Source organism: Manis pentadactyla, chromosome 6 (genome assembly GCF_030020395.1).
Source record: "Manis pentadactyla isolate mManPen7 chromosome 6, mManPen7.hap1, whole genome shotgun sequence".
In the NCBI taxonomy this organism is placed as follows: domain Eukaryota; kingdom Metazoa; phylum Chordata; class Mammalia; order Pholidota; family Manidae; genus Manis; species Manis pentadactyla.
This window is the reverse complement of record NC_080024.1, coordinates 66,265,201-66,277,787: the sequence shown is the minus strand read 5'-3', so window position 1 is coordinate 66,277,787 and position 12,587 is coordinate 66,265,201. Positions and strand designations below refer to the sequence as shown.

General features: G+C 36.4%; 1 protein-coding gene across 1 annotated transcript in view; it reads left to right on the top strand.

Annotated features, from left to right (window-relative positions):
- UBR3 (ubiquitin protein ligase E3 component n-recognin 3) overlaps positions 1-12,017 on the top strand; it is a 296,154-nt gene extending 284,137 nt beyond the window's left edge. Inside the window, exons 37-39 of the mRNA XM_057503934.1 lie at positions 8,417-8,626; positions 9,180-9,319; positions 9,601-12,017. Coding sequence (XP_057359917.1) covers positions 8,417-8,626; positions 9,180-9,319; positions 9,601-9,718 — 468 coding nt within the window. The 3' untranslated portion in view covers positions 9,719-12,017. The remainder of the gene's footprint in view (positions 1-8,416; positions 8,627-9,179; positions 9,320-9,600) is intronic.
- The last annotated feature ends 570 nt before the right edge of the window (positions 12,018-12,587 follow it).

The following is a 12,587-nucleotide window of genomic DNA, read 5'->3' as shown; positions in this document are numbered from 1 at the left end:
AAATTAAAATAAATACTGGTGGCCCACTACCTTCACATATTACCTCCCCAGCACATTAACAATCTTCTTCTCATTCATGGAGTTTCACTTTTACCCTTTTCAGAATGATTTAACCATTGCATTTATAACCACAGATGCATCCACTGCTTTCCCAAAAATGCAGCCTGAAGTCATAACCAATAGCTGTATCATCGGGTCTCCGTGAGTCCAGAAGCTCTAGGAGATTTCCATTCCTTCTGGGACTTACTGTACTCACACCCTGATGTTGGGGAAAACTTTAATTAGCACCCACTCACCTGAACTCAATACTAAGAGAAAGGAAAAGAGAATAAGAATGTTTAAAAAATTATGCCACAGCAGGCAAGAAAAACTACTAGTCATAAAGCTGTAGCTACTATACAGTCAAATATATGACTGCTCCTTTCACCTTCTTTGATCAACACCTCAACTGGCTGCATTTGTTTGACCAAGGATATAATTCAAATGTTGTTCTAATAGGTCTGAGCTTCTGGTGATTGGTCCTGTCTTGCTTATATAAGACTGTAATATTTTTTTTTGTTTTATTTTGTTTTCACTTACTTTTTTTTATTTTGGTATCATTCATCTACAAATACATAAGGAACATTATGTTTACTAGACTTCCCCCTTCACCAAGTGCCCCCATCAAACCCCATTACAGTCACTGTCCATCAGCGTAGTAAGATGCTATAGAATCACTACTTGTCTTCTCTGTGTTGCACAGCCCTCCCCATGCCTCCCCCCACATTATACATGCTAATCTTAATGCCCCCTTTCTTTTTCCTTCCCCTTATCCCTCCCTTCCCACCCATCCTCCACAGTACCTTTCCCTTTGGTAACTGTTAGTCCATTCTTGGGTTCTGTGATTCTGCTGCTGTTTTGTTCCTTCAGTTTTTGCTTTGTTCTTATACTCCACAGCTGAGTGAAATCATTTGGTAGTTGTCTTTCTCTGTCTGGCTTATTCCACTGAGCATAATATCCTCCAGCTCCATCCATGCTGTTGCAAATGGTAGGATTTCTTTTCTTCTTACAGCTGAATAATATTCCATTGTGTATATGTACCACATCTTCTTTATCCATTCATCTACTGATGGACACTTAGGTTGCTTCCATTTCTTGGTTATTGTGAATAATGCTGCGATAAACATAGGGGTGTATCAGTCTTTTTCAAACTGGGCTGCTGGATTCTTAGGGCAAATTCCTAGGAGTGGAATTCCTGGGTCAAATGGTATTTCTATTTTGAGCTTTTTGAGGGACCTCCATACTGCTTTCCACAATGGTTGAACTAATTTACATTCCCATCAGCAGTGTAGGAGGGTTCCCCTTTCTCCACAACCTCATCAACATTTGTTTTTGTTTGTCTTTTGGATGGTGGCAATCCTTACTGGTGTGAGGTGATATCTCATTGTGGTTTTAATTTACATTTCTCTGATGACTAGCAATGTAGAGCATCTTTTCATGTGTCTGTTGGCCATCTAAATTTCCTCTTTGGAGAACTGTCTGTTCAGCTCCTCTGCCCATTTTTTAATTGGATTATTTGTTTTTTGTTTGTTGAGGTGTGTGAGCTCTTTACATATTTTGGATGCAAACCCTTTATCGGATCTGTCATTTCTGAATATATTCTCCCAAACTGTAGGATGCCTTTTTGTTCTATTGATGGTGTCCTTTGCTGTACAGAAGCTTTTCAGCTTGATGGAGTCCCACTTGTTCATTTTTGCTTTTGTTTCCCTTGCCCGGGGAGATATGTTCATGAAGAAGTTGCTCATGTTTATGTCCCAAGAGATTTTTGCCTATGTTTTTTTTTCTAAGAGGTTTATGGTTTCATGACTTACATTCAGGTCTTTGATCCATTTCGAATTTACTTTTGTGTATGGGGTTAGACAGTGATCCAGTTTCATTCTCTTACATGTAGCTGTCCAGTTTTGCCAACACCACCTGTTAAAGAGACTGTCATTTCCCCATTGTATGTCCATGGCTCCTTTATCGAATATTAATTGACCATATATGTTTGGGTTAATGTCTGGAGTCTCTATTCTGTTCCACTGGTCTGTGGCTCTGTTCTTGTGCCAGTACCAAATTGTCTTGATTACTGTGGCTTTGTAGTAGAGCTTGAAGTTGGGGAGCGAGATCCCCCCGACTTTATTCTTCCTTCACAGGATTGCTTTGGCTATTTGGGGTCTTTTGTGGTTCCATATGAATTTTTTAACTATTTGTTTTAGTTCATTGAAGAATGCTGTTGGTATTTTGATAGGCATTGCATTGAATCTGTAGATTGCTTTGGGCCTGATGGCCATTTTGACGATATTCATTCTTCCTAGCCAAGAGCATGGGCTGAGTTTCCATTTGTTAGTGTCCTCTTTAATTTCTCTTAAGAGTGTCTTGTAGTTTTCAGGGCATAGGTCTTTCACTTCTTTGGTTAGGTTTATTCCCAGGTATTTTATTCCTTTTGATACAATTTTGAATGGAATTGTTTTCCTGGTTTCTCTTTCTGCTAGTTCATCGTTAGTGTATAGGAAAGCAACAGATTTCTGTGTATTGATTTTGTATCTTGCAACTTTGCTGAATTCAGATGTTAGTTCTAGTGGTTTTGGAATGGAGTCTTTAGGGTTTTTTATGTACAATATCATGTCATTTGCAAATAGTGACAGTTTGACTTCTTCTTTACCAGTCTGGATTCCTTGTATTTCTTTGTTTTGTCTGATTGCCATGGCTAGGACCTCCAGTACTATGTTAAATAACAGTGGGGAGAGTGGGCATCCCTGGCTTGTTCCCGATCTTAGAGGAAAAGCTTTCAGCTTCTTGCTTTTAAGTATGATGTTGGCTGTGGGTTTGTTTTATATGGCCTTTTTTATGGTTATGTACCTTCCCTGTATACACATTTTGTTGAGAGTTTTTATCGTGAATGGATGTTGAATTTTGTCAAATGCTTTTTCACTGTCTACAGCAATGATCATGTGGTTTCTGTCCTTCGTTTTATTGCTGTGGTGGATGATGTTGATGGATTTTCGAATGTAGTGCCATCCTGCATCCCTGAGAAGAATCCCACTTGATTGTGGTGTATGATCCTCTTGATGTATTTTTGAGTTCGATTTGCTACTATTTTGTTGATTATTTTTGCATCTATGTTCATCAGGGATATTGGCCTGTAATTTACTTTTTTGGTGGGGTCTTTGCCTGGTTTTGGGTATTATGGGTGATGCTGGCTTCATAGAATGATTTTGGCAGTATTCCCTCATCTTCTATTTTTTGGAAAACTTTAAGAAGAATGGGTATTATGTCTTCTCTATATGTCTGATAAAATTCGCGGTCAATCCGTCTGACCCGGGGTTTTTTTCTTGGGTAGTTTTTTGATTACCGCTTCAATTTGTTGCTCATAGTTGGTCTGTTTAGATTTTCTGTTTCTTCTTTGGTCAGTCTTGGAAGGTTGTATTTTTCTAGGAAGTTGTCCATTTCTTCTAGGTGTTCCAGCTTGATAGCATGTAGGTTTTCATAGGATTCTCTAATAATTCTTTGTATTTCTGTAGGGTCAGTCATGACTTTTCCTTTCTCGTTTCTGCTTCTGATTGTGTGTGTTAATACTCTTTTTCTCTTTTTAAGTCTGGCTAGGGGCTTATCTATTTTGTTTATTTTCTCAAAGACCCAGCTCTTGGTTTCATTGATTTTTTCTATTGGTTGTTATTCTCAATTTTATTTATTTATTCTCTGATCTTTATTATATCCCTTCTTCTGCTGACTTTAGGTCTCATTTGTTCTTCTTTTTCCTATTTCAGTAATTGTGACTTTAGACAATTCATTTGGGATTGTTCTTCCTTCTTTACATATGCCTGGATTGCTATATATGTTCCTCTTAGAGCTATTTTCGCTGCGTCCACAGAAGTTGGGGCTTTGTGCTGTTGTTGTCATTTGCCTCCATATATTGCTTGATCTCCATTTTAGTTTGGCCGTTGATCCATTGATTATTTAGTAGCATGTTGTTAAGCCTCCATGTGTTTGCGAGCCTTTTTGCTTTCTTTTTTCAATTTATTTCTAGTTTTATGCCTTTTTGGTTTGAGAAGTTGGTTGGTGAATTTCAATCTTCTTGAATTTACTGAGGCTCTTTTTGTGGCATAGTATGTGGTCTATTCTGGAAAATGTTCCATGTGCACTTGAGGAGAATATGTATCCTGCTGCTTTTGGATGTAGAGTTCTGTAGATGTCTATTAGGTCCATCTCTTCTAGTGTGCTATTCAGTGCCCCTGTGTCCTTACTTATTTTATGTCTTGTGGATCTGTCCTTTGGAATGAGTGGTGTGTTGAAGTCTCCTAAAATGAATGCATTGCATTCTATTTCCTCCTTTAATTCTGTTAGTATTTGTTTCACATATGTTGGTGCTCCTGTGTTGGGTGCATATATGTTTATAATGGTTATATCCTCTTGTTGGACTGAGCCCTTTATCTTTATGTAATGTTCTTCTTTATCTCTTGTTACTTTCTTTGTTTTGAAGTCTATTTTGTCTGATACTAGTAGTGCAACACCTGGTTTTTTCTCCCTGTTGTTTGCATGAAATATCTTTTTCCATCCCTTGACTTTTAGTCTGTGTTTGTCTTTGGGTTTGAGGTGCATCTCTTGTAAGCAGCATATAGATGGGTCTTGCTTTTTTATCCATTCGATTACTCTGTGTCTTTTGATTGGTGCATTCAGTCCATTTACATTTAGGGTGATTATTGAAAGATATGTACTTATTGCCATTCCAGGCTTTAGATTTGTTGTTACCAAAGGTTCAAGGTTAGCTTCTTTACTATCTAACTGTCTAACTTAACTCACTTATTGAGTTATTATAAACACAGTCTGACGAGTCTTTATTTCTCTCTCTTCTTGTTCCTCCTCCTCCATTCTTTATATGTTATGTGTTTTATTCTGTGCTCTTTTGTGTTTCCTTTCACTGCTTTTTTCAGTAGTTGGTTTTATTTTTTGCCTTTAGTTAGTATTTAGTTGGTCTGCTTTCTTTGCTGTGATTTTATTTTCTCTGGTGACATCTATTTGGCCTTAGGAGTGCTTCCATCTAGAGCCGTCCCTCTAAAATATCCTGTAGAGGTGGTTTATGGGAGGCAAATTCCCTTAACTTTTGCTTGTTTGGGAATTGTTTAATCCCTCATTCATATTTAAATGATAATCATGCTCTATACAGTCCTTGGTTCAAGGCCCTTCTGTTTCATTGCATTAAATTTATCATGCCATTCTCTTCTGGCCTGTAAGGTGTCTGTTGAGAAGTCTGATGATAGCCTGATGGGTTTTCCTTTGTAGGTGACCTTTTTTCTCTCTCTGGCTGCCTTTAATACTCTGTCCTTGTCCTTGATCTTTGCCATTTTAATTATTATGTGTCTTGGTGTTGTCCTCCTTGGGTCTCTTGTGTTGGGAGTTCTGTGTGCTTCCGTGGTCTGAGAGACTATTTCCTCCCCCAGTTTGGAGAAGTTTTCAGCAATTATTCCTTCAAAGACACTTTCTATCCCTTTTTCTCTCTCTTCTCCTTCTGGTACCCCTATAATGCAGATATTGTTCTGTTTGGATTGGTCACACAGTTCTCTTAATATTCTTTCATTCCTGGAGATCTTTTTTTATCTCTCTCTGCCTCAGCTTCTCTGTGTTCCTGTTTTCTGATTTCTATTCCATTAACGACCTCTTGCACCTCATCCAGTGTGCTTTTAAGTCCTTCTAGAGATTGTTTTATTTCTGTATTCTCTCTCCCCACTTTATCTGTTAGCTCTTGCTAATTTCTCTGCAGATCCATCAGCATGGTTATGACCTTTATTTTGAATTCTTTTTCAGGAAGATTGGTTAAATCTGGCTCCCCAGGCTCCTTTTCAGAAGTTGTCTGGGTTTTTCTTATCTGGATCAAATTCTTCTGCCTTTTCTTGGTGATAGAGTTAGTCGTGGTCAGTTGGCGCGTGTGTCAGCTCAGAGAAAAAAGTCCCTTGTTGCTTGCTGGGTGCCTTCCTCTACTGCGAGAATGATGTCTCCTAGTGGCTTGTGCTGGGAAGCTGCTTGCCCATGGGACCTCTGAGTATGGCCTAGGCAGCTGCAGAGATGGCTCTGGGCAGTTGCTGTGGGCATGGCTGCTCTCCTGATATGGTGCGGCCCCGCTGGAGAGGGAATGGACGGGAGGCTGTTTATTGCCATGAGTGGCCTCACAGCTGCGCTTCATCCCAGAGGGTTAGGGCGCCTGGAGTTCCCCAGGATTCCCAGCTGCTGAACTGAGTGTGCCGGGATGCTTCCGTCCAGCTGTGAGGCCCCTGTTTCTTTAAGAGTTTCAAAAAGCACTCGCCTTTCTTTTGTCTCTGGGGCCCCAGCTCCAGGGACTCACTCGCAGATTTTACTGTTCCATTTCCCTAATATTCAGCAGCCCTCTGTGTCTGCACTCCCAGTGCAGATGGCTGGGGCTGGGTGTTTAGCAGTCCTGGGCTCCCTCTCCCTCTCTGCTCTGACTCCTCTCCTCCTGCCAGCAGCTGGGCTGAGGGGCGCTCGGGTCCTGCTGGGCCGGGGCTTGTATCTTACCCCCTTCGTGAGGCGCTGGGTTCTCGCAGGTGTGGATGTAGCCTGGCTGTTTTCCTGTATCTTCTGGTCTCTCCTTTAGGAATAGTTGTATTTGTTGTATTTTCAAAATTGTATATGGTCTTGAGAGGAGATTTCCACTCCCCTAGTCATGCCACCATCTTGGCTTCTCTCTGCTATAATAGTTTTTTGTGTTAATTTTTACCTTTCAAGCTTGGGATGTATTGGGATGTGATGGGTCTTTAATTTCCAAACGTACTGCTACCAATTGTATATTTCTATTTCTCTTGTTAGTCCAGGTCATTCCCTCCAGACAATGCTACAAGCCATTCCCTTTCTTCTAGTCATGTGGGGAGCCTAGAATGGCCAGATGACATTTAGTTTCTAATTCATTGGAACTGTTATTTTATTCCCTGATGTAGGATAGTACACAGCTTCCTTAGGATGGTTCTAAAATCACAGAAGAATCCAGACTAGCAGGGAAACATTAAAGACTGAATTCTTAGGTGTAATCATAAAAGATTTCCACAACTGCCTAATCCCCCCTGAGTTGCAGACCTGTGCATTCCAACTGTAGGAGAATGATCACCTATATGTACTGGCTGCTTGTTTAGACCATGTACTTTTTCTATAGGTATTTTCTACCATTGTTACCACCTAAAAATTCAGCAGCAAAATAATTCATCATTTAAAAGATAAGTAATTTTTTCAGATGATTATAAGTTCAGTTAACTCTATAGTATGAATAAAATTCCTTAATTAGAGACCATGTGGTGTGGGCTGTTGAGTAATTTACAACCTACTCTAAGTAAGTGTCAAGTTAAGTGAGGGCAAATTGCTGTTCCTTCCTCTGATGGAAGGGTTCCAAATAATCAACCTGTTATAGAATATGTGATCTTTGAAGTTCAGGATTGGGCACTGAATACTGGCAAAGAGCACATTGTAAGCCCATGTATTGTCTTTATCCTTGGTTCCTTGGCCACTTTATCCATCAATTTATTGATAAAGACCAAACTGGCTGTTTAGTTACTGCATTGGTTTAGATGGATAATGGCTGTAGGTAATGTGAGATGATGAAAATATGAATTGCCTGCTATCTATACTGGTTTTTAAGGTAATAGATTCATACTACATTTTATCTATTTTCAGTGTTAATGGAGTAGCATCTAGAAAAAAAATAGTGTTATTACTACTATTTTTATACAACTACAAATAATGAATAAAGTACATTCTGCACTTTAACTAATTGGGTTAAAATTTAATTTTTTTTCATACTTATAGCAGAAAAATTTATGAAAAGAGTTGTAGCTACAGCACTTATGGATACAAATAAGTCTTAATAGCTTGAAGTATAAGATTTTACACCTTCTAGGAAGGAGGCTCTAGATTAAAAAGTATTGTAATAGAAATAATGTGTTATAACTACGATCTTCCCTAAAGAAAAAGCCAATGAATTGTTTATCTGAGAAAGGTCAAACATGGTTTTTTAAAGTGTAACTGTTTAAAATTTTATATTAAGCATATCTAAAAACCAGTAAACAACAAACAAATCTAAAAAACAAATCTAGATTTGTTTTCTGTGCATGCTTAGTTATATTTAATGTTTTTCTTTTACAATAATAAGTCTAAATGTTTTAGGATGCTTAATCTAAAAACTTACATTATAATTGGAAACTACATTAAAATAGAAAACGGTAGTTCTTGAAGTACTATTTTAGTCATTTGTAAAATGGAAATGAGAAGAGTGTTAAGACAAAAAGCCCACAATCTTGGAGACAGATTTTCCTTTCTTTTAAAAAAAGGCCTTTTGAAATATATTTATGTGACTCAAATACATAGGACTAATGAATATTTTGGGATAATGTTTTAGGCCTTGCTTATCCAAGAGTCAAGATGGAAATTACCATACCTACTACAGCTGCCTGAGAATTACAACACCATTTTTCAGTACTACCACAGAAAAACCTGTAGTGTCTGCACCAAGGTTCCTAAAGATCCTGCTGTTTGCCTTGTTTGTGGTACTTTTGTGTGCCTGAAAGGACTTTGCTGCAAGCAACAGAGTTACTGTGAATGTGTGTTGGTAAGCAATAGTAAATAATATGACATTTATGAAAACTCAGATCTTATATCCATGGAAATGTGTATTATGTCAAACCAGTCCTTCAAATGTAACTACTCTTTAAATTAAATACACAATACATATAAGGGTTTTTTTCTTTTTAATCCAATAGAAAGGTAAAAACCAAACAAAAAATCACCTGAGACTTTAGTTAAGTGAGTAAAACCTTTCTTAAGTACAATTCCAGTTCCTCTCCCTACTCCCACTGCCCTTTAATGGTACAAAGTTCTAAATGCTGTACTATGAAACAACAGTTTATATATACTGTTGTAGTTGCTAGACTCTAAATTAAGTTTAGGATGGCTCTTAATTGCTTTCCTAGGTATCCTTACCCAAACTCCTCCAAATGTATTACTAACTATTAAAAATGAGATTGTTTCACTTAGATCAAATCTTAATAAAATTAAAAAAAGATTTCTGTATTATTTAGAAGACATTTAATTAAGACAGTCTTGATTTTTTATATAAAGTTCATTTGATTATGAAGTTTATTAATATATTTTTAATTTTTTAGCATTCTCAGAACTGTGGTGCTGGAACAGGGATCTTCCTCTTGATCAACGCGTCTGTGATCATCCTCATCCGAGGCCACCGCTTCTGCCTCTGGGGCTCTGTGTATCTGGATGCTCACGGGGAGGAGGACCGGGATCTGAGGTCAGATGCGCGTGCGTGTCGCCAGATGGTTTTTTTAGGTTTGGTCAGTAAGAACAATGTGCGATTCCTGGCTTTGTAATTATAATGATAATTATTTTTATATTAAATTCTGACAGTTATTAATTTAGAGCTATTTCTAGTTTTTGAGATATTATCCCCATCAACATGTTAAGGACATGTGAAATAAACCAAATTACTAGATGAGGTTTAAAAATTTGCATGTGAAATCGTCATTGTATTATATTACCTTTAATAATTCTTTTTTTTCCTTTTTATTCTAGGCGGGGCAAACCTCTCTACATTTGTAAGGAACGATACAAAGTTCTTGAACAACAGTGGATTTCTCATACTTTTGATCACATCAATAAAAGATGGGGTCCACATTACAATGGGCTGTGACTCATCACCCCAGCATTGCATTATATCATTTTCATTAAGAATTTATCAACAATAAGCTTTAACTTAATTTGGGGGATTGATGCTTTTGCTGAGGGGAAAAAAAAGAAAACATACTCTATAAAGCCTTTCCAAAATTAGGTGCTTGGTAATTACATTAATGGTATAATAATTTTTTTAAGTATCTGGAGAACATGACAAGTAAGTTGAATCATTCTTTAGCAGTCCTTTTTTTGAGTCTACAATTAATAAGAAGCACAACTTGTTGACAAAATCAGTTAAAATGATTTCTCCCTGCAATGCATTATCTGCTGTTCATTGATACTTAGAGTGGGTGTATGATTTATTTAAAGTTGTACTGCTTCTTTATATCTGTGTTTTAATTTGCATCTGCTAAACATAGTGCATCTTTCCCTCTACCATTCTTGTGCTGATTTGAGATTTTTGTTGTATGTAATTAGAAAAAATGTAAAACATGATTTATGTGAAATATTGTATAGTAAAAGTTGGTCTAATAATAGAACTTTAACATTTTTTCTTATTGTGAGGAATCTGTTAAAAGTTTAAGGCTTTGCGAAAAACTTAATTCATTCTCAGGAATTTCATAAATATTCTCCCCAGGTAAATAATTGAAATACTTGTAAAATAAGTAGATAGCTGCTGTTAATATAATACAGTACATTTTGTGGGACATAAGTGTGATGGGGGGAATCCTTAATAATCAAAATCGAGTATTTCAATTGGATGAATTTCTCATGCTAGTAACAAATAGATTTTACTATAAAATCAAAAATTTTAAGAGCATACACATGGCAAATTTTGACTGTGTGTGCCCACCTTTTCTCACCAACTTTTTGTTTAAATTATTGAATTGGATGTGCTCAGACTCACCCACAAATGAAGCATAGTTTGGGGGATTGATGCTTTTGCTGAGGGGAAAAAAAGAAAACTTTCCTATCACCTCAGTTGTATTTGTGCAGTGTAATTACTATTTCTGATTAGTTTCCTAAAAGGAAAGAGAAGGCTCAGTGGTGTTGACTCCCATGAATGAGCTATGCATCTGCATTCTTAGAAGCTGCTGTGAAAAGCAATTTATGTTTGTAGGGTTTTTAAATCAGTAAGAGTGGTAATGATTGAGTTAAAACCCACTCTATAAGTAGAGAAGGAAGATTATAGAAAAGCATGTTATATTACTAACAAGATTTTTCCTCCAAATGATTCAGTAATTTATGATTATTTAATATATAGTGCTATCAAGCAATTGCTGGTACTTTTGAACTTCCATGGCTTGTTATATAAAATTACATTTTTACATGTAAAAATGAACTAAAAAAAAGTCTAATGATAAAATATAAAAATAAAGTCAGGCATATATTCTAAAATTGATTGAATGACATGATGTTGCAGAATATGAAAATGGATGTTAAATGATGCCTTGCATTAAAATAGAGTAGAACAGTACATATTCAAATGTGTTAAAAAAGTCAAAAGAATTACCTATAGCTCTACAATAAAATATGTGGAAATAGTGTGTTATTTTTATATACATTTCAAAAATATTAAGATAACTTTCTGAAAGACTAGAATGATTCTCTTTAACTAAATAGCTGTCCTTTCCAACACATTGCTACTTTTTTAAATACTGTATCATAAGTTCAGCCTGTCATATTTTTTGCATTGGCCATTATGAATACCAGACCATTTGTAAGTGTGGTTGAAGAGCAAAATCGAATTTACATCTCTAGTGAATACTGTTACAGGATTCATGAACTTGAATAATTCTACAGTTTGAAACTCTGATGCTATGTATACATGGTATAATGTATTCAAACTTTGATTACTACATATTTAAAATGGAATGTCTTATGGTTGTGCATATGGATGTGAAGTGAAAATATTAGCCTTAACATTAAAATTTGGGTATTTGATAGTGTTTATTTTGATATTGGTGAATTAGTCACCAATAAATTTTGAAAAAGCACTTGGTTGAAAATTGTACTTGAATTACATACATGCATGCTGCTAAACTAGAACTTCAATTTTTCTCCCCATAACTTTTATAAGTCCCATTTATAAACCCACTTTTAAAAATAACAGGTCCAAGTTAGAGTGATGTGTGCATATTATTTAAAAAAATGTACTGGTGTGATACATTGTATGAATGATCATTTAAATACAGTACATTACTGTAGAAGCTAAATCAGTCTTTATAATTAAGCAGAAATTACAAAACTAGGAATAATCAACATTGTAAGATATGTTAATAAAAACCTGTCATTTGGTTTGTGAAAAGTCCTTAAAATGTTTAGTTCCTACATGTTTTTCTTTTTTTTCCCCAAAGATATTGACAATAATGTATGTAAGAGAATATACCTGAAAAGACTAAAGCCTAACAACTAATAGTGACTTCAGGTGGAGTTAAGTATAAAGAGTTTGATTTTCCTTTTACCTTTTATTTACAGAGTTAGTTCCTACTTCTTCTATCCTTGTCTCATATCTAACAAAGCCTTTCCTAAGTCCATGTGGTTTGGGGAGTGGGGAAAAAGGAAACAAGTGTGCAGAGCTGAGGAGTACTGCTATGGTCCTTGCGACTCTCTGAAAATTCCCATCTGAACTTCAGAAATCTAACATGCTTTCTGATAATGTTTATTTTGAGTGGTTTGAGGGTTTGTTGAAACGGACAGTCCTCCCCCCTACCCCTGCAAGACAGCTAGGAATCCATTTGTGTTCACAAAAATTTCTTTCTGTTTTATGTATTTTTATACTTACTGATTCTGTGACTTGGAAAAGATGCTGTTGGAAAGCACTGAAGGTAACAACAGTACGAGAGGAGATGTGACTCAAGAGTCACTGTACCATCTCCAGGATTGTA